The 20,708-nt window shown below is 37.9% G+C and overlaps 2 protein-coding genes and 1 pseudogene across 2 annotated transcripts; 1 reads left to right on the top strand and 2 right to left on the bottom strand.

Moving 5' to 3' along the window:
- The first annotated feature begins 858 nt into the window (after positions 1–858).
- On the top strand, positions 859–2,879 carry LOC114821588 (aspartyl protease AED3). The gene has a single exon (XM_029094396.2). The coding sequence runs from the start codon at positions 1,353–1,355 to the stop codon at positions 2,679–2,681; it is 1,329 nt and encodes a 442-aa protein (XP_028950229.2). The 5' UTR covers positions 859–1,352; the 3' UTR covers positions 2,682–2,879.
- Positions 2,880–4,489: 1,610 nt separating this feature from the next.
- On the bottom strand, positions 4,490–5,728 carry LOC103416231 (uncharacterized). The gene has a single exon (XM_008354490.3). The coding sequence runs from the start codon at positions 5,726–5,728 to the stop codon at positions 4,490–4,492; it is 1,239 nt and encodes a 412-aa protein (XP_008352712.2).
- Positions 5,729–13,943: 8,215 nt separating this feature from the next.
- Positions 13,944–17,107, bottom strand: LOC108171219 (probable pectinesterase/pectinesterase inhibitor 41; annotated as a pseudogene).
- Between the last annotated feature and the right edge of the window lie 3,601 nt (positions 17,108–20,708).

The raw sequence follows: 20,708 nt of genomic DNA, 5'->3' as shown, positions 1-20,708 counted from the left end.
AATGTACCCATGTTTACACACACACACACAATAGTATATTTATATTTTAATATTTTTAATCCCACAAATTATGGTTTTTTATTTAAAATTTCATTACTATAAACAACTATAAATTTTAATTTTTAATTTAAAAAATATAGTAACGTACATAGAAATAAATTATCAATTAATTTCAGGGACTTTGATCAAAAATTGAAAACCAACAAGGTTTCAGTCAAAGACTGTTCATAACTAGGAACTGCATCCAAAGTCTCCCTGATCTTTAAAGTAAGATATAAAAGATAAACGATTGAAACGTTGAAATATATTACAGAACGAGCTCTACAAAATGTATGTATGTGTCCTCGAGTCCTAATTCCCATCTGGTTTATGGTTGTGCTTAGTGGAGCCGGGCCATGGCGAAAAGTCTTCTTAACCCCGTGACCGACCGCATCCCGAGATGGGCCCAGGTAAGGACAATAAGCAAAAGATACTGCTGTCATTCACTGCAATGATCCAAAACCCTCCAATGGTGTCTTCTTATGTCCACCCCACACTTAAAAAGGTCAAATCATTCGACTTGAATCGCTAATGAGCTGGATGTCAAAATGGGTTCATAAAATATCATGACTTCATTGCCAGATGAAGTAGATCAAGAGTTGATTAGTGAAAAGTTAACAAAAATCTCACTCGATTTAAAGTAAGTATGAGACGAGCTGTAAACTCAGACGTTCTAGATTCAAATGCTCACAGATTATAAAACATTCATATTTACCTAATACGTATGGTTTCATGTGATTGTATCTACTCAAAATTTACCTTAACACCTCGACCCTCGGCTAGGTTTTCTTCATTTCCGAAAAAGAAAATTAGGCTACATAGATGGTTAAATCATCAAGAACGCTAAAGTCTAACTTCCTTGCTTGATTTGATTAATGTAATTGCTCTCTTGTGCAGTACTAGAACACATGCTAGATCACACAATGCAATGCTTGAAATTCACTCAGTAATTTGACATTCACCCTTATTTCATTTGACAGAATTTAAGGGTTTGAACTCTACTAAATAACGACATTCTTCTTTTGGACCAATCAGAGAGCTTGGCTGTTTTGGGATCCTCAACTGATCAGTTGTCACAAGCAGCACATCCTCCAACTTGATCCGTCCTTATTCTCACCAATGGTCCCCATAATTTTCACATGATTTTAGAGGATATAGATTTTAAATTCCCAATAATTCTAAGGACGCATTGGCTACAATAATTTAACTCCCAACAAATTATATATATACATATTGGCTCTCATAACCCTCGACCCGCACTACAAGCTTTCTTTCTTTGCTCAGCTTAGGGTCCATATCGTGACTCCAAAGTCATGGACTTGAAGAACATTTCCCCATTTTTCTTCTTTGCCCTGTTAATCTCCATTGCCAAAGCCCTTGATCCTTCTTGTGCATCCCACTCTGACGGCTCAAATGACCTCTCAATCATTCCCACCTACAGCAAATGCTATCCCTTCTCCCCACCCAAAACAGACTCTTTGGTCACCACAGTCCTCAAAATGGCCTCCAAGGATCCAGCTAGGGTTAACTACTTGTCAAGCCTAGTTGCCCAAAAGACCACCTCCGCTCCGATCGCTTCGGGCCAGCAGGTCCTCAACATTGCCAACTACGTGGTCCGGCTCAAGCTCGGTACCCCGGGTCAGCTCATGAACATGGTCCTAGACACTAGCAATGACATTGCTTGGGCCCCATGTTCGGGCTGCACAGGGTGCTCCTCTACCACTTTCTTACCCAACTCATCCAGCACATACGGGTCACTAGATTGCTCAGTGCCTGAATGTGCGCAGGCTCGCGGGCTCTCATGCTCGACCACTGGGTCTACTGCGGCCAACGGTTGCTTCTTTAACCAATCGTATGGTGGAGATTCATCATTTTCTGCCACGCTAGTACAAGATGCTTTGACACTAGGTAAAGATGTTATTCCCAAATACTCTTTTGGTTGCATTAATTCCGTCTCAGGTGGGTCCATCCCATCCCAAGGGCTATTGGGTCTAGGTCGCGGATCCATGTCATTACTCTCACAAACTGGGTCACTCTACTCCGGCGTGTTTTCGTATTGTTTACCAAGCTTCAAGTCTTACTACTTTTCCGGGTCACTCAAGCTTGGACCGGCTGGCCAACCCAAGTCTATCCGGACCACCCCACTTCTAAGAAACCCACGCCGGCCCTCACTGTACTATGTCAACCTGACCGGAATCAGTGTGGGCCGGATTCTTGTACCCATTGCCCCGGAGCTTCTAGCATTCAACCCAAACACCGGGGCCGGAACCATCATAGACTCGGGCACGGTCATAACCCGATTTGTGCAACCCGTCTACATGGCACTCCGTGACGAATTTAGAAAACAAGTGAACGGAACATTTTCGTCATTAGGGGCCTTTGACACTTGTTTTTCTGCCACCAATGAAGTTGTGGCCCCAGCCATCACGTTGCAATTCACGGGGTTGAAGTTGACACTGCCAATGGAGAACAGCTTGATTCACAGCAGCTCGGGTTCTCTGGCTTGCTTGGCGATGGCGGCAGCTCCCAATAATGTGAACTCGGTGTTGAACGTGATAGCCAACTTGCAGCAGCAGAACCTTAGAATTTTGTTTGACGTTGCCAACTCTGTCGTTGGCATTGCTCGTGAGAGTTGTAATTAACTAGTAGTTGTGTATGGTTTCTGGTGTTCTGTCTCTTTGTGCTGTGTTTAAATTGTCGCAACGCAAAAGAAATATATATAGGTCGTGATTTGTGACAAATAAAAAAGCAGGATAAGCCTGCTTGCTGGGTGTTGAATTTGGAGATGGTGCGTGTAAGCTGTTAATATTTACTTTTTATGTATGTGGTAATTTTTGGAAGGAGACTTATTGGAGCTTTTGATTCTGGTTGTTACTTGGTAAGCTTTGAAATGGACTAATATTGGACTTCACATAAGTAGCCATTGAGGTTTAAAAAACACAAGAATTTAACGAGGTTTAGTAATTTTTGCTTACGTCTTCGTGGTCGCCTTGAGAAATTTCATAAGTAAAAAGAAGCAATTTTGGCTAAAAGAATTCCCTTACAAATTCAAGGTGTTTCTTTTGTTATCTTCTCTAATCCTCTTGGCGTCTCCCTTGCAATTCCCGTTATGTTAATAATCTAAGTTACAATCGGAGTTGAAGTACGAAAAATTAAATCCTTAAAGAATAATAAATAAAAACTCATTGCTTGCTTAAGTGCTGCGTGAACACGCTTAAACACTTGGAAAACCCTTTGAAACCATTGATGGCCGCCTGAGCGCCTCATGCACTCGCTTAAGCACTCTGAACAACCTTAATATTGTCAAACACTTAATTCTTCCAGATTTCAACTACAAACTTCGTCCCAATCTTTTGGTGAGCCAAAGCATTTACACATATACCAAAACACAAGAGCTAGTGCAGCAGCCAGATATTTAAAGAGGTTTTTAATAGCTAATGGCTTGCAACAAGTGATTAAGAGCATTTACTTTTGCAGTCGAGATTTCATATTTGATTAAGACGTTTCTCATTACCGCTTGTATATTAGAATATGTATACAAAACAAGCAATTGAACGTAACTAAATTTTTTAACCTCAAGAATAAGAAGTTGAGTAATTCAACAAAAATGCAGTCCCTTATGAGTAACTTATGACCCATAGGCTATTCTTGACAACCTTTTGGTTACTAAGGAGTTTTCAAACTCCGAATCTTTAGCCTACTTCTACCGACCCATAACTCTGCCGGCCCTCGTTACTGAGCTAACCCCAAAGTGGCTTACTACCAAAAACCTTTCTTTATCAACTGCAAGATAGAAGATATTTAACTCAAGAGGGTTGGTGAAACTAGAGAACTCAAATCCGCACAAGATAAAACATAATAAACTTAATAAGATGCATAAATGATATTATTAGAGAACTTGAATTTAGACGACTCATATATGAGCAAATTTTGAAATTTCTCACTAGCCTGTAAAACCATGATCCCAATTCATACACATCTCAGCAGCTTATAGCTCTGAATCATGATTGTATGATACAAGTACCAAAAATCAATGAAGGAATTGGCCACAGCACACACACACACACTCTCTCTCTCTCTCTCTCTCTCTCTCTCTCTCTCTCTCTCTCTCTCTCTCTCTATATATATATATATATATCTCCCTCTCTGTATTTCTTTTTTTGTTAATAACAGAACACCCCTCCAACTTTCCGTTGAAACCATCCCTCGTGTCACAAACGCTTCTTCTTCTTCTTCTTCTTTTCATCGTCGTCACTTGATCTTGCAGACAGCTTCTTCTTTTTCTTCATGACGACGAATTATATGAACTCCAAGCCCATACATACAAGTACACACCACACAACAAACGCAATCGAAAATAAGAAAAAAAAAAAAAGACAGTTTTTGCTTGCTATATTTTTACCTCTCTCTCTCTCTGAACTCATCGAACTCCCTCTGCTCTCTCTTTAGTCTAACCCCACCATTGATGCACCGCAACACCTTCGTCCCGAAGCTGTCCGTACAATGCCAAGCACTGCCAATATGCCCTTCGGCTCCTAACATTAATTTTTCCATTATGTCCCTGTGGCTTGCACTCCAAGAAAAGCTCATCCACCAAGTGAATCGCTTTACTCTTTACCATGTCCTCCACCACCTCGGCCTCAGCCTTCATCACAACGTACTCCTCCTCCTTAACATTCTTGTTCAGCCACTCCGACATTCCGGTTTGAACCACCTCCTTCCCGGAACTCTCCTCTGTCACAGTCTCAATCTTGTACATCTCAAAGTTCTTGTTCCGGGTAGGGTAGTTCTTCATGAACCAGCTCGTCCCACTTCTGCCTTCCTTCTCCGGCAACCCTACATCAATAAAAACCCTCCTAGGGTAGCTCTCGAGTGAGTCACCCATCAAGTCCGGAAGGTACCTCGTTCGCTTCAAGTACCGCCTCGATTTCCCAGACGAGGCTCTCGGGGGTTCTAGAAGCACATCTTCTAGATTCTTCAGCGCTTCCTTCTTTGCCTCCCTAGCCAAGAGCCTTCTCCTTGTGGGAGAGGTGGTGGTAGAGGACGAAGTTTTGCTTGCACGGGTGCTGGTCTTCCTCATTGCAAAAATGGTTTTGTCAAATCGCCTCAGGTATACCATCTTATAGTTGTCAGGCTTCTTGAAGATGTTGGAAGCGTCATTGCTGAGCTGAAGCACGACAATCCCACCAATTTTAAGAGTCCTTTCAATGAACTTTGAGGCGGCAGGGAAGGCAGAGACGAATGCAAAGTCGATTGAGTTTTTAGGGACTGAGCTTTGCATGTCGGAGTTGATAAGCTCGATCTCATTAATATATTCGTTATTGAGGAACTGAGATGCTTTGACAGCTTCTTTGTCTCCGCTGCTTACGAAAATAGCTTTATGTGTGTCTTTCTTGTATAGGCCTTCGTTGGCCAAGTCACGGAAGATCAAAGGAAGGAGCTTCAGATTAACGACGTCGGATGAGCTAATTATTTCAGGCAAAGAAGTGGTTGCTGTGTGAAGGAGTGAGTTCAACCGCGGGAGCAAGACGATGCACAAAGCCAAGATTAAAGAACGAGCGACGAGGATCAAGGCTCTAGAATCCGGAATTCGAATAACCAAGTACTTGGCATCTGGATACAATCCGATTGGAGCAGCATACTTCGGGTGGCGTTTGGTACGGAAACCTTGGACCAAATTGATCGCCATAGTCGCGAAAAAAAATATTGAGTATTAATGCTGTGAGCAAAATTTGACAACTTCTAGACTAATATTCCAGTTGGTGAAGACAGGTAAAAGATTTAATTGTGAGAAAAAAAGAGAGCAGATGAATGATTGTTTTGGAACAGAGAGAGAGGGAGATTTAGCGCGAAGAGCCAAAAGAATTTAGCGAGTGCAAAACCGGGCGGCGGTGTGATTCCCACCCACGAGGGCCACACGGGTGCTTTGCATTCTAGACCATAATAACATCAACTGCCTCATCCTCTGCACCTCCATTTCTCTTGATTTTTCAACCCAGATCGGTGTGTTTAATGTGATTCTCCGCCAATTAATAATCTTTACTTGCTCGTGATCATCATCATCATAATTTGTATGATGCATATGTAAATTAGCGGGACATTGTGCGTGAAAACCACATCATACACCGATTAGAGATTCATGGAGAGAGGCTGCAGAAAGAGAGGCGTTGTATTTTTTTTTTTTAACTTGGTCTAGAGGGAAATGATATTTACAACTGGGAGATGGGGGTCTGTGGGGATGGGAGAGGGGAAGAATATATGGGATACTTTACAGATAGGTTTTGAAGGAGAGAGAGAGAATGGAGAGGTCTTAAAAAATGGATGGAGCTAAATTTTGCTGTGAGAAAGAAATGGTCGGTGCAACGAGAATTTAGCTTGGCCATTGCTTCGTCCTTCTTGCATATATGCATGGGGTGTGATTTTCCCTATCAAACGGCTATAATTAAGCGTAATTGGTTGTAACATACACAGCGACTTTGGGATGGCATATATGCATTGCTTCACTTAGAATCTTAGATATATATTCCATTTTGCTAATAGTTTGTTGTGTGGGTCGTGAATCCCGTCCAACGAATGTACTATGGGAGTGTCTACCAATAATTACCAGAACCATCTTAACTGATCATTAATCATTTACTATATTACCTACGTAGGTGCATATATATGGAAAGGGATCCTCTCCGGATCCCTTCCTCCTAATCCACCAAATTAGGGGATTTGTGCCGTTGAAATTTGATCCGACGGTTGAAGTTATTATAACTTTTAAAGTGGATCCCTGTTTGTAGGTGTTGGATCAAATTTCAACGGCACGGATCCCCTGATTTGGTGGATTAGAAGGAAGGGATTCGAAGAGGATCCCTTTCCCATATATACATATACACACTAGATATAGGGAGCTTTCAATTTAGGTGCTCACACTCATATCAGTTAGCTCAACAGCTACAACTTATAGAATTTTTATTCAATATTGTTATACAATTCAGATGTCAAATGTATTATAAGACCATCTCCAAATGAGATGTCAAAAATGCCACATAGATATATAACAGTAACAAATGACATACTATTTTCTCCAATCGAGTTGTCAAAGCTAACATAGAAAAGAAGGCTAAGTTGACATGGACAAAGGTATATCAAATTTGAAGCTGCCTTCAAATATGAATTTTGCTATTTCTAAAGGCATTTCACTTGCTTTACCTTAAATGCTAGCATATTTATTATTTAAGTATTATTTTATTAATTTTAAACTAATAACAACCCAACTTTTATTATTTAAAAAAAAACATAAATGAAGCAATAAATTTTGGCATATTGAGTGGAAGGAAAATATTAACCGTGTGTCAAATTGTCAAGTCAGCCATCAAATTGAAATTTGATGTTTTGAATTTGACATCTCCTTTGGAGATGCTCTAAGTAGTCATTTTTTAGGGTAATGCTAGGTAAAACAAATTTTTAAACTAGATTTTTTATAAGTGTCATTAATAGAAAATAATTAACAACCATATTATTTAGTTTACAAAATTTAGTTCAAAAATTTAATCCCTACTATTATTTTTAATACAAAACTACACGATTTCCCATTATATGTGTCGTACCAATTAATTATAAAATCTCTAGTTGTTATGATTTAGTATTCAATTTCATCAGAGATTCTTTTACAGTTTTTTAAAATAACTTGATCTTTTCTTGGGAAATAGACAAAATGACCAAATTTTCTATTCAATTTCATCAGAGATTCTTTTACAATTTTTTAAAATAACTTGATCTTTTCTTGGGAAATAGACAAAATGACCAAATTTTCTTAATCTTGAGATCAAAATAGAATTTTGAGATATGTACATAATATGCACATGACATGCACAACAATATGACATAAATAAAATTTTTCTAAAACTTAAAATTATCAAATTACCCTCCCATACAAATGATGGGTGAAGGAAGGGAAATGATGGGTGGGATTTAAATGGGGAAGCCATCGGAGTCAGAGAGATAGAGAAAATCCTCTTGGATCTTCTAGGTTGATTTTTGAATTAGTGAACAAGCAAAGAATGTGTTGTTTTGTTTTGTTTTTAATATTAATTGGACCTGTTCATTTTAGTATTGGAAAGAAGGATTTTTGCATGCAATGTAATGTGAAATGGATTTGTGTTATCAAATCAACGGTGTGTGCAGTGGAATAGCTAAACAAGACACAAAATTTACGAGGTTCCTCTATAGTCAGTGTGACTGGAGTACGTCCTCAGGGCAGCAGTGGTGCTTTCATTATAATCTGAAATAATAAGAGTACAAAGATAACTCTCTCTATTTATCTCTTCTCCTCTCCCTCTCTTTTCTCTCTTCCTCTTCCTTCCTCTCTTTTCTTTCTTTCTTTTCCTTCCTCTCTCTCCCGTGAGTCCCTCACATTCATCTCCTTTTTTTTTTTTTTTGTGTTCCATAAGACTTGCTTTTATAGAAGCAAATCACAAGCAACATAGTAAAAGGCTTACTATATGCATGTGGGCATACATACCCACTATTTACAACAATTTGCTTAATTTTGCGTTTTGATTAATAGATTTTAGGAGTTGAAGTGATTGGTTTGGTGGTTTTAAAGTAAATCAAAATCGGGCTTTTTAGCCAAAATGGTCCATGAGATTTGCATAACACATCACTTTGGTCCCTGAGATTTCAAATCAATAGAAGTGGTCTCTGAGATTGTCCACCATCCATCATTTTGGTCATTCCATTAAAAACTCCGTTAAGTGTCCTGGAGCTCTTGGCCGGAAGTTTGGGTAATTTCAAAGCTTCGTAACTCAATCGTTTCTTAACCAAATTCGACCCATAATATATCAAAATGAAGATAGGAAAGTGTAGAAGAAGATTATACCTATTTGGAAGCCTAATGGTTGCCAGAGATAGCCGGAAAATAGCCTCAAAGTTGACTGGTCCGAGGAAAACTGGAAAACTCGCTGGAAACTGGGTAAACTTTAAACGTTCATAACTTCTTCAATATTCAACGAACTCAAGTGATTCAAAAACGAAAATCATACTTCTTGATGAGATGAAGATCATGGTACCTTTTTTGATGGCTAAATCGCCGTTATTTCGCTGAAAAATGGCTCGAAAGTTACTAACTCGAGACCAAGACAACCACTTTCGAGGCGTTTTTTGACCAAACCACGACGAGTTAGCCATTGAAAAATATACCATTCTATTTGTCTCGTTGATAAGTATGATTTTTTTTTGAATCACTTGATTTTGTTGAGTATTGAAGAAGTTATGAACGTTTAAAGTTTACCCAGTTTCCGGCGAGTTTTCCAGTTTTCCCTCGGACCAGTCAACTTTGAGGCTAATTTCCGACCCTCTCTGGCAACCATTGAGCTTCCAAATGGTATAATATTATTCTACACTTTCCTATCTTCATTTTGATATATTATGGGTTGAATTTGGTTAATAAACGATTGAGTTACGAAGCTTTGAAAATTGCCCAAACTTCCGGTCAAGAGCTCCGGGACACTTAACGGAATTTTTAACGGAATGGCCAAAATGATGGATTGTGGACATTCTCAGGGACCACTTCTATTGATTTGAAATCTTAGGGACCAAAGTGATGTGTTATGCAAATCTCAGGGACCATTTTGGCTAAAATGGGGGTTTAAGTAATTTTGGAAAAGAAATAAAGATAGAAAGAAAAGGGAAAAATTAGAACTATCTAAAAACAAACCTAAGACATGGAATAGGTTAGAAACGTTTTTAGGACTTAAATCTGACTTCAAATAAACAAAGGCCTTCCCCTAAACATTCCTGAATAAGTGATATGATCTTTTAACTTATCCCTTTCAAATGCACAACTAAGAGGTTCACATATCTAGCATGGTATATAACTAGATTGTATAAATCCTCTCTTACTTTGCATGTTAGATGCATGGCATATACATAAAACTTATATTTGTAGGTGTAACCTAGCATGGCATATACTCATATTTAGCACCTAGAAACTCATTAAGAATGAAGAGGATTATGAACATCACTTGAACCCTAGAATATGACATTTATCCTAGAACTTCATGAAATCAATTTACATGATTAGTTATGAACCTAACCACATGTTGCTAATGGATGAAAGAAGATATGACAGTCATCCTTATTATTCTCAGCAAAAAGCAAACATAAAGAAGGATGAGTGCCATATGTTGTCTTGAGGAGGCATGGCTGCCTCTTCACCAAAGTTCAAGTCAAAACGACGGTTGGATGGGCCAAACATTTTCAGAAATGATGAAGGAGAAATGAGGTCCAATAAATCTCTGAAGTACAAAAACAAGAGGAAAATTCCTACAAGCAATAACTCTCTGAATGTACTTCTTGCACACAATTGGTGCCCCTATAAAAGAAATGGCAGCAGGGCCGTTTGTTAAAAAATCGAAGAGGCACCACTCTCTGGATTTCGAGAAGCAGATTTTCCTGAGTAAAATATGTTGACAATCCCCACATGCAACATCAGCTCCTCAGGTACCACAGATAACTTTGCCAAAGATCTCTGACAAAGTTTAGACATATAAATTTTGAAAGTCCAGCTACCCTAACATTACCCACAAGGCAGACTGGCAAAAATGCCCAACCTTTACTCACATTAAGAAAACACTCCCAACATGATTACTTGCTCAAAAATCGAAGGGGCACCGTTCTCCGAATCTCGAGAGCCAGACTCCCACCATGAATACTTGCTCAAAAATCGAAGAGGCACCGCTCTCCAAATCTTGAGAGCCAGACTCCTACCAGGATTGCTTTCTCAAAAACCGAAGAGGCACTGCTCTCCGAATCTCGAAAGCCAAACTCCTAACAGGATTGCTTTCTCAAAAATCGAAGAGGCACCGTTATCCGAAACTCGAGAGCCAGATCCCCGATAGGATTGCATGTTCAAAAATCGAAGAGGTACCGCTCTTCGAACTTCAAGAGCCAGATTTCCTTAGATAAAGCTTATTTGCAATCTTCACATGCAACATCAGCTTTCCAGATACCACATACCACTTTTTCAAAGTGCTCTGACAAAGTTAAAACACGTGAATCTTGCAGCTCCCACTACATTGCTATGATCGAGAAGGGTATAGGAACAACGTTACTACTTGCTGTTGGGACAATTCCTATATATGTTGACCTTCATCCTCCACACCCAGGCAGACCTGTAAATAAAACAAAATGCTCAACTTTTCTCCACATCCGAGAGGGCACTCTCAGCAGAGTCTCTCGAAATACTCAACTTCTTTTCCCCCCGATAATACCTCTGCAAACAAGCCACACCAGAGCAAGAGTATCGCATATCATCAGGGTTAAAAGCAAGAGTATCCCATATCATGCTTTTTCCCTGTCTTTTCCTTTGCCTTTGTTCTTACCTGCAAGACAAGGAGAAAAAGAGCAATCAGTCAGCACTTGGAATCAAGCTTCCAATCAGGAATTGACTGCCTGGAACTCCTTGCCTAATTACTTACTTGGCATTGCTCTCGAGTACTCATCTTCAACATCTTATGATTCCAGAAAAGATACCACATCTGCTTGAGGAATAAATAGGGCAAGTGAGAAGAATACAAGGAAGCATGTGGAGACAAGCGCAACAGAACACGTGTCGATTCATCTATTACTTTGTCAACAGCAAAAGTATCCCATATCATCAAGGTCGAACGCATTCTTGATTTGATGGACTTGTTTTGACCCTCATATTCTTGAGTCGGCCTTATACTCTGAAGGAAACTAGAAAACCTTCCAGCCCAGTTCAAGAATAAGCCTGTGGAAAGTTATTTCTTCAAAAGCAAAAGTATCACATATCATCTCTTCTCATTTTTCTTTTCTTTATCTTTCTTGCTGCCTGCAAGATAGGGAGAATGAAAACGATCAGCCAGAACTCGAAATCAAACTACTGATCTGAGACTGATTGCTTGAACTCAGATTGCTTACCTTGTCTGTCACCTCTTTCGGCAGATCTCCTCGCTCAGAGACTTGGGGGACTCCTACTATAGGGTTTGTATCGCGCTTGATCAAGCTCGAAACTACAAGTAAGCTTCAAGTGAAATTGATACATTTGTGCATCTCCATTGGTTAAAGAAACCACCCTTGGTTGGAGGAAAAGTACTTCTAGAGAAGATGTCATATCTACCTATAAGACAGATAAGGCAAGTGAAAACGATACCACACTTCGGTACTTCGAAGTTTCGTGATTACTCAGCGGCTTGGATATTGCAAGTCCCCAACCGAGGAGCTTCTCTCACTCGGAAACTTAGGGGAGCACTATTTGTACCATACTTGACCAATCCCGAAACTACCAAGCATCGGTCAACGTTATACCGTCAAGGACCCAGAATAGTTTCCTTCCAACCAGGAGGCCAATCACAGCGTGACACGTGTCAATATCAGAGGCCAATCACAACACGACACGTGTCAATGTCAGAACAAACCTAGAAACTCTCTTCTATAAAAGGAGATCATTCTCCCATAATAATTCCTAATTTTATTTGTACTAAATCATTCACTGGTATTCACAAAAGGAGAGCTTGAACCTATGTACTTGTGTAAGCCCTTCACAATTAATGAGAACTCTTCTACTCTGTGGACGTAACCAATCTGGGTGAACCACATACATCTTCTGTTTGCTTCCTTGTCTCTATCCATTTACATACTTATCCACACTAGTGACCGGAGCAATCTAGTGAAGCTCACAAACTTGACACTTTCTGTTGTACCAAAGTCCTCACTGATTTTGTACATCAACAACCTGAATCTGAACTAAAAATCTTAGGTTTTAATCTAAGAGTTGAAGATGGTCTAAAAATATGCACAAGTAGATGATAAATATAATATTACTCAATAATTAATAAGTGATGACAGTGGATAAACCGGAAATGAGTATGTACATTAATGACAAGTAAATTATTTAAATAAGAAAATGCTGATATGGACATAAATTAAAATATCCTGATTAAAATTTTAAAAGGTTAATCAAAACTTAAAAGGGAACTTTAACAAAAAAAATTCGGTACTGTTCACTTTAATGAAAAATTATATTTTTATATTAAAAAGTCAATTCTGATACTATTCACTTTATCATTTACTTTGTCCTTATCGTTAAAATTCAAAATTTTCAAATTACTTTCATTAATTTTCTTAACTTAAAAACTTATAAAAAAAATGCTAAGGAGACTCGCTACTCTCTACCCACGTATATATTTTCTCAATACTGCATCCCATCATTACCAAAATTAAAAATTAAAAGACATCCGTATTTGGAGTTTTGGGCCCACTTTTTTCTCTTGCATTCTTTCATCATCGATTCACCTCTCCATGCAAACACCTCCGGCAAATCGCTCTCAACCCCAACAAAACGAGCGACCCCGCCGCCACCACCTTCAAGAAACCAGAAGACACCACCTGCCACCACATCCAATAAACCAAAAGACACCACCGCGTCCATCTTCAATCAAAGGAGTGACATCCACCACCACCTTCAACCGCTTTTTGACGGAAACCCCCAACAAAAGAGGGCCACCACCCACCACCACTTTCAAATTCAACCGCTTTTTGATGGAAACCCCCAACAACCCCATCGCTCTATTCATCATCAAAATATGCTTCAATTTCAAAGTTTGTCATCTGAAAGAAGATGCTGATTATATAATCGAAATGACTATACCCCTCAAGTTCTTAGATAGATGAGAAGATTGGAAATTCCTGGAATTGCAAAATTATTAACTTTTATCCAAAGCAGTAGCAGTGAAAATAGGATTAAAGAGCGGAAATACATAAATGGCAATGACATTTCTAGCTAGAAGTATTTAATTAATTTTAATATAAATTAGATACCATACATATTACATTTTGAAATTATAGTAGAGAACCTAGCTTGCGCATAAAATGAAATAAACAGTTCAACAAGTTATTCAAATTAAACCACCCGTGTAAGGGACTCCATTGTTAGGCAACCAAATATCCCCCTCCAAGAAGTTGGAGATTGTAAAGTTAGCGGCATCTCTTGCATTGATAACATGGTAACCAGGCCATTGAACCCTAGTTGTATTGTTTGATCCTAGACCAGTATTATTGTACTCAGCATAATACAATGTGCTGAGTGCAAAATCCCCACTCCAAGCAAGCCATCCAGCTGGATCAATTAAACTTCCCATCGAAGTTTGTATGTAAATTGTTCTCGAATACTTCTTCCATGGCCTCCCTAGATAGGTCTTGACCTTATAGTTACTTGAAGCCAGTTCGGGTGTAGGTTCAATAGTACAATTGTGTATTGAAATCCCTGTTTTGAAATCCGGGTACATTCGACATTGAGCTGTGATGACATTGGATTGCCCTTTATTAGGCTGACGAGGGTATATATTGCAGTTTTGGAGAACAACGGTAGCATCGCCAAATATAAAATCTACTGTTCCGTAGATATCACATTCTCTGTAGAGTTGTTTGCGGGAATGTGTGTACAAGGTGTCCCGATAGCCTTCAAAGCCTGCACCTATAGAACACTGACATATCACCCCCGTTTCAGACTGCAACTGCTTGTTGGAATTTTTGGATCGCCGGACCCGCCCCACTCTAACGACACCGATACTATCCCCAACTTTACTACCTGTCCAATTCGTCAGGTGTGAGATTTTACCACAAAAGGCCTTAGTGTTAGTTAGAGTGGGGTAATACTATTTAAACCCCTTTGGTTTCACTACAAGAAAAGTGGCCTTTGGGCACAAAATTAGGGACACAAATGAGATGTTTGTGTTTGTTTAAACACCAATAAGGTGGAACAGTGTTCATTTCATAATGACAGCATTGATGGTGGTGAAGTTCCCACTTCCATCTTGACTCACAACCACTTTGTCCTTGACTAAAACCTCTTTACCTCCCATTTGAAGAAGCAAGAGTTCCTTTCCGAATCTAATATGCCTCTTGGGTTGTTTTGGCACCCCATTTCTGTCCTTAGGCACCCAACCCTTAGTTAAAAATGCCAAAGTGACACTGTACAACTGTGTGTTGTTGGAAATTGGGATTGACAGATCACTAATGACACTCCCAACTGAAGAAGGAAGAGACTGAATGCCATCATAACAAGTTTGTTGGTTGGTCAAAATTGCATTAAGCAAAGTTTTGACATCTTCGGCATCAAAACTAGGAAGAATGGAACTAGTCTTGTTAACTGCTTCGAGGGAGGTTGACAAGAAATCAATGCTTGACAATGTAAGTAACCTGCAATCCAAGCTCTAGAGGATTCCAGAAAATCCAGAAAATCCAAATAATTCACGGTTGAAACTCGACTTAATTTTTATTCTTCACGAAACAATACTTGACTATTGAAAGATGAGTAGGAACTCATTCTCAAAAAATTTCAAAATTGTTTGTTGTCAATTTGTAGAAGTTAACCAACTACGTTTCAATTACAAATAAGGCATATTGTGATTTTTAGAAAATGTTATCTCTTTGACATTTTCCTATTCATATTGATAAACGTATATATGACAGCTGTTGTAGCCTCCATTCTCCCTCGCCAGTGTTTTTCTCATTTTTGGTTTATTGGGATTTTTAGGATTTTTTTTATTAATTGATTGATTTGGAAAGAATTGTTTGAAGAAAAAAAATTTCCAATTGGCAAATATAAGCAAAAGGAGTATGATCAATTCTTGATAACCTCTATTTTATGAACCTATCGCTGTAAATTAATATCCCTAATCCATAAATCAATAGTAGGCGTTTGCTTCTGAATTATGAAGACTGATGAGCGACAAGCACTCTTTGGACATTCACTACCAACTTTATATTCTCTAGAATAATAGTCAAATTCCTGATCATATTATATATAGATGCACATACCGTGACCTTATTACAAATTAATTCCTCAAACGTTTCCATTGTAGCAATGGCTTCTAAATTCTTTCATCTTGTAAAAGTTTCATCATTTCTCATAATCTTCCATTTCCTCAGCTTTCAATCTCTAGCAGATTTCACTCCAAACACTCCACTCCCACCAGAAACCATTTGCAAGTCCACCCCTCATCCTTCTTACTGCATATCTATCCTTCCTCACAACAATGCCAATGTCTACGACTTTGGCAGGTTCTCAGTCCAACAATCACTTTCACAATCCTATAAGTTTTTAAATTTGCTCGAAAATTATCTTCGAGGCGGCTCAATTTTACCACAGCCTGCAATCCAAGCTCTAGAGGATTGCAGGTTGCTTACATTGTCAAGCATTGATTTCTTGTCAACCTCCCTCGAAGCAGTTAACAAGACTAGTTCCTTCTTCAGTTGGGAGTGTCATTAGTGATCTGTCAATCCCAATTTCCATCAACACACAGTTGTACAGTGTCACTTTGGCATTTTTAACTAAGGGTTGGGTGCCTAAGGACAGAAATGGGGTGCCAAAACAACCCAAGAGGCATATTAGATTCGGAAAGGAACTCTTGCTTCTTCAAGTGGGAGGTAAAGAGGTTTTAGACAAGGACAAAGTGGTTGTGAGTCAAGATGGAAGTGGGAACTTCACCACCATCAATGCTGCCATTGCTGCTGCACCAAATGACTCTGTTGCTGGTTGAGGATACTTCGTGATATATGTCACTGCAGGTCTTTACCAAGAGTACGTGTCAATCATATCACAAAAGTACTTGTTGATGATTGGAGACGGTATCAACCAGACAATAATCACAGGAAATAAGAGTGCAGGAGATGGATCGACATCTTACGACTCTGCTATTTTAAGTGAGTTCAATTCAAAAAATTAACTGACTGTAACCTGCAATCCTCTAGAGCTTGGATTGCAGGCTGTGGTAAAATTGAGCCGCCTCGAAGATAATTTTTGAGCAAATTTAAAAACTTTCAGGATTGTGAAAGTGATTGTTGGACTGAGAACCTGCCAAAGTCGTAGACATTGGCATTGCTGTGAGGAAGGACAGATATGCAGTAAGAAGATGAGGGGTGGACTTGCAAATGGTTTCTGGTGGGAGAGGAGTGTTTGGAGTGACATCTGCTAGAAATTGAAAGCTGAGGAAATGGAAGATTATGAGAAATGATGAAACTTTTACAAGATGAAAGAATTTAGAAGCCATTGCTACAATGGAAACGTTTGAGGAATTAATTTGTAATAAGGTCACGGTATGTGCATCTATATATAATATGATCAGGAATTTGACTATTATTTTAGAGAATATAAAGTTGGTAGTGAATGTCCCCATTTTATCCAAAGAGTGCTTGTTGCTCGTCAGTCTTCACAATTCAGAAGCAAACGCGTACTATTGATTTATGGATTAGGGATATTAATTTACAGCGATCAATTCTTGAAAACCTCTATTTTATGAACCTATCATACTCCTTTTGCTTATATTTGCCAGTTAGAAATTTTTTTCTTCAAACAATTATTTCCAAATCAATCAATTAATAAATAAAAAAATCCTAAAAATCCCAATAAACCAAAAATGAGAAAAACACTGGCGAGGGAGAATGGAGGCTACAACAGCTGTCATATATATGTTTATCAATATGAATAGGAAAATGTCAAAGAGATAACATTTTCTAAAAATCACAATATGCCTTATTTGTGATTGAAACGTAGTTGATTAAGAATAGTCTTTACATTTTTTTAGACCATATATTAGAAAACCCAGCCTAGTACTGTGTGCTTGTAACTAAACAGAACATAAAAATTAATTAGTTGTATGAGAAGAATTTAGCAGGGAATTATAGCCCTACAAGTCACACCCTGCTCATAGCAAATGAGGGTGTGAAAAATGACAATACTTGACTACTTAAAGATGAGTAAGAACTCCTACTCAAAACTCTTAATATTTTAATCACAAAGCTTTGTGTTTATGATCATAACCGCTCATATTATGAATCACACTGTAAAGATCATCTCTACAAAAAATAAATTAAAACTAAGGTCATTTAGTCAATCTATTGCAGCAAATACATAGACGGTTCGTAATGTTTTTACAAATACTGTTCATTTGTTTTTAAACAATTTGATGACTAAACGACCTTATTTTAATTGATTTTTTGCAGAGGCAATCTTTATAAGATAATTTATAATATGAATGGTTCTGATTATAAACATGAACTTTTATAAATTGACAACAAACAATTTTAAAAAATTTTGAGTATGAGTTCCTACTCATCTTTCAATAGTCAAGTATTGTTTGGTGAAGAATAAAAATTAAGTCGAGTTTCAACCGTGAATTATTTGGATTTTCGGGAACCGGTCCTACAGATAGTCATCACAGCCGTTAGACGAGTCGGCCGCATGGATGGGCTGCACTACACGAATGGTCAGCCGTTATGGCTGCTTATGTTTGATTATTTAATAGATTAATTGATTGGCATCTTTATATTCCCTTTCTCCCAATGGGGCAACACCAGAAGGAAAAGTTGTAAACACTATAGAGTAAAAAGACTCATACGTTCATGACAAAAATGGGAAAACTCAAAACTGCTAAGACATAAGCAACAACCCCATTTTTCCATTTTTTGTTATGAACATATGATTCTTTTGTTTGTTGGCGGTGTAGCTGATTGGAGAGAATGAGAGGAGATTGGAAATAGTTGGCAGTTTGAAGATGCGTTGCCAATCAATTAATTTCCCTATTCACAAGAAGAGACGTGAAGTTTTTACCTCTAATTTTGATAGGGTTCTCATTTGGTAATTTAATAGGTTTATCATTTATGCCATACTATATTTATATGTGAATGCGCGTAGTAGACATGTAGAGCGAGCACTACCACTTTTGGTACTAGTAAATAGAACACGACATGCATGCATAGCATATAGCTAGGCGTACAAACTTTACATGTAAAACTTTGTCACCTTTTTTTGTTGGTTGTGTTTCCCAAAACGAACGTCACATAGGAATCTCCAAATTGAATTTGATTCCATAAAAAACATAACCACTAATGTTATCCTCCAATAAAAGATCGGAAATTATAGCAGGAGGTTCCTCGAACCAAAAGATCAGGTAAGCTAAAGTTATGCCTATTTTACTGAACTATTATAAGGGAATAGAGAGGGGAAGGCGGCGGCAAGAAAGAGAGAGAGAGAGAGAAGAGAGAGATTTTAAATATTGTGAGATGTTGTATTTCACCACATTGTGCCTTTATTTATAGTAAGTTAATTCCTTACCATTACAACTCTAATAGGATAATACCTAACCCTAGAGAATATTCCAAGATATCCCGAATCAAAACACGGGAACTTCATTATGCAATTGCACTATCAAATTGCCGACAGATTTGACTTGCATAAATTTTAGGGAATTTTAACGAAAAGCTCCCGGTACTATTCACTTTAACGAAAAACCACATTTTTACACTAAAAAGTCAATCATGGTACTATTCACTTTACCCTTTATTTTGTCCTTATCTTTAAAACTCAAAATTTTCAAGCCATTTTCATTAGTTTTCCTTAAATTTTACTCATAACTCATCTTTGAATATTGCAATGTCATACCTCCATTTCCGAATTCATATCAATGTCAGACATCCGTCTCCTTGTCCGTCAATTTTTGTTAACTACATGTGGCATGCGCAAGGCCCACTCCCTAGCCAAATTAGAACTCTACATGGCTTTATAAAACACTAACCTCTTTGCACGTGCATGCAAGAGACATTTTTCTTATTATCACGGGTGCTACGCGTCCCTAAAGATCTTTTATTTATGTCCAAACCACATGTTTGGCAGACGTCTTATTTTTAAATTAAATGATCAACTTTTACTACACAAAGTATGAAACGATCCTGTTGCATTGTGAGAAGGTTTGAAAGTAGTTGTACACAAAACCAATCTCTACTAACATGTACATGCATCTAGACAAATTATTAACACAAAAGAATGGTTAAATACATACAACAAAATATGGAAGAGAAACAAAAGAGAATAGTAGTAAGACTATTTTAAGTCACTATGTATGTTGTAAGTCTTTGCTCAGTATCCTCTTTAAGTCACTATGTATGTTGTAAGTCTTTGCTCAGTATCCTCTTAGCTCTTGTAAACTCTGTTTCTGCAAAGTAATTTATTAATCAAACTTTCAGCAATACAACTAAAGTTGAAATTTAAAACAATTAAGTAATGGAATCATTAAACAAAACCTAACACTAATACTCAAAGTATCGTGATAACACCTAAAACAATGAAAAAACGTTTTAAATTGATTAAAATGGTTAGCACACCTTAAAAACAAATAAAAACCAACCATTTATTTATACTGCTGCTTCAAAACTAAAGTTCATGTCTTGGATAGCCTCATATAATTCATCATCTGTTTGTTTTATTTTTTATTTTTTGGAAATTTCAGTACCTAAATGCAATGAGATTATCAAAGTCTATAACTGTAGAAATTTAGAAAACAACATAATTAACATTCTACAATCAATTCAAAAACTGTAAGTTTCATCGAAAGTCTGGTATTAGAAAAGAAAAAAAATTAAATGTTAGGAAAAAAAAGTTCAAGTCAGTTCAAATGAAGGGATTTCTTCTAAGCATGGTTTACAAACAAATGCCATTAAACCATATGAACTCTATAACTTTAATCCAATATATAATGTGTCGTAAGGTATGCAACCAATATGTAATAAGTCTTATGTTGTAGTTCAGGAATTACTTGTGGAGTACACGAATATGTGGTACTGTGGTAGTTCAATTTTACATACTCCTATTTTCCCTACACTCT

Source organism: Malus domestica, chromosome 15 (genome assembly GCF_042453785.1).
Source record: "Malus domestica chromosome 15, GDT2T_hap1".
Lineage (NCBI taxonomy): Eukaryota > Viridiplantae > Streptophyta > Magnoliopsida > Rosales > Rosaceae > Malus > Malus domestica.
Note: the sequence above shows the minus strand (reverse complement) of the source record. Positions and strands in the feature narration are given on the sequence as shown.

What these genes read in the sequence shown, in the direction of transcription:
- LOC103416231 (XM_008354490.3), bottom strand. Translation starts at nt 5,728, where the DNA reads ATGGCGATCAATTTGGTCCAAGGTTTCCGTACCAAACGCCACCCGAAG.
- LOC114821588 (XM_029094396.2), top strand. Translation starts at nt 1,353, where the DNA reads ATGGACTTGAAGAACATTTCCCCATTTTTCTTCTTTGCCCTGTTAATC.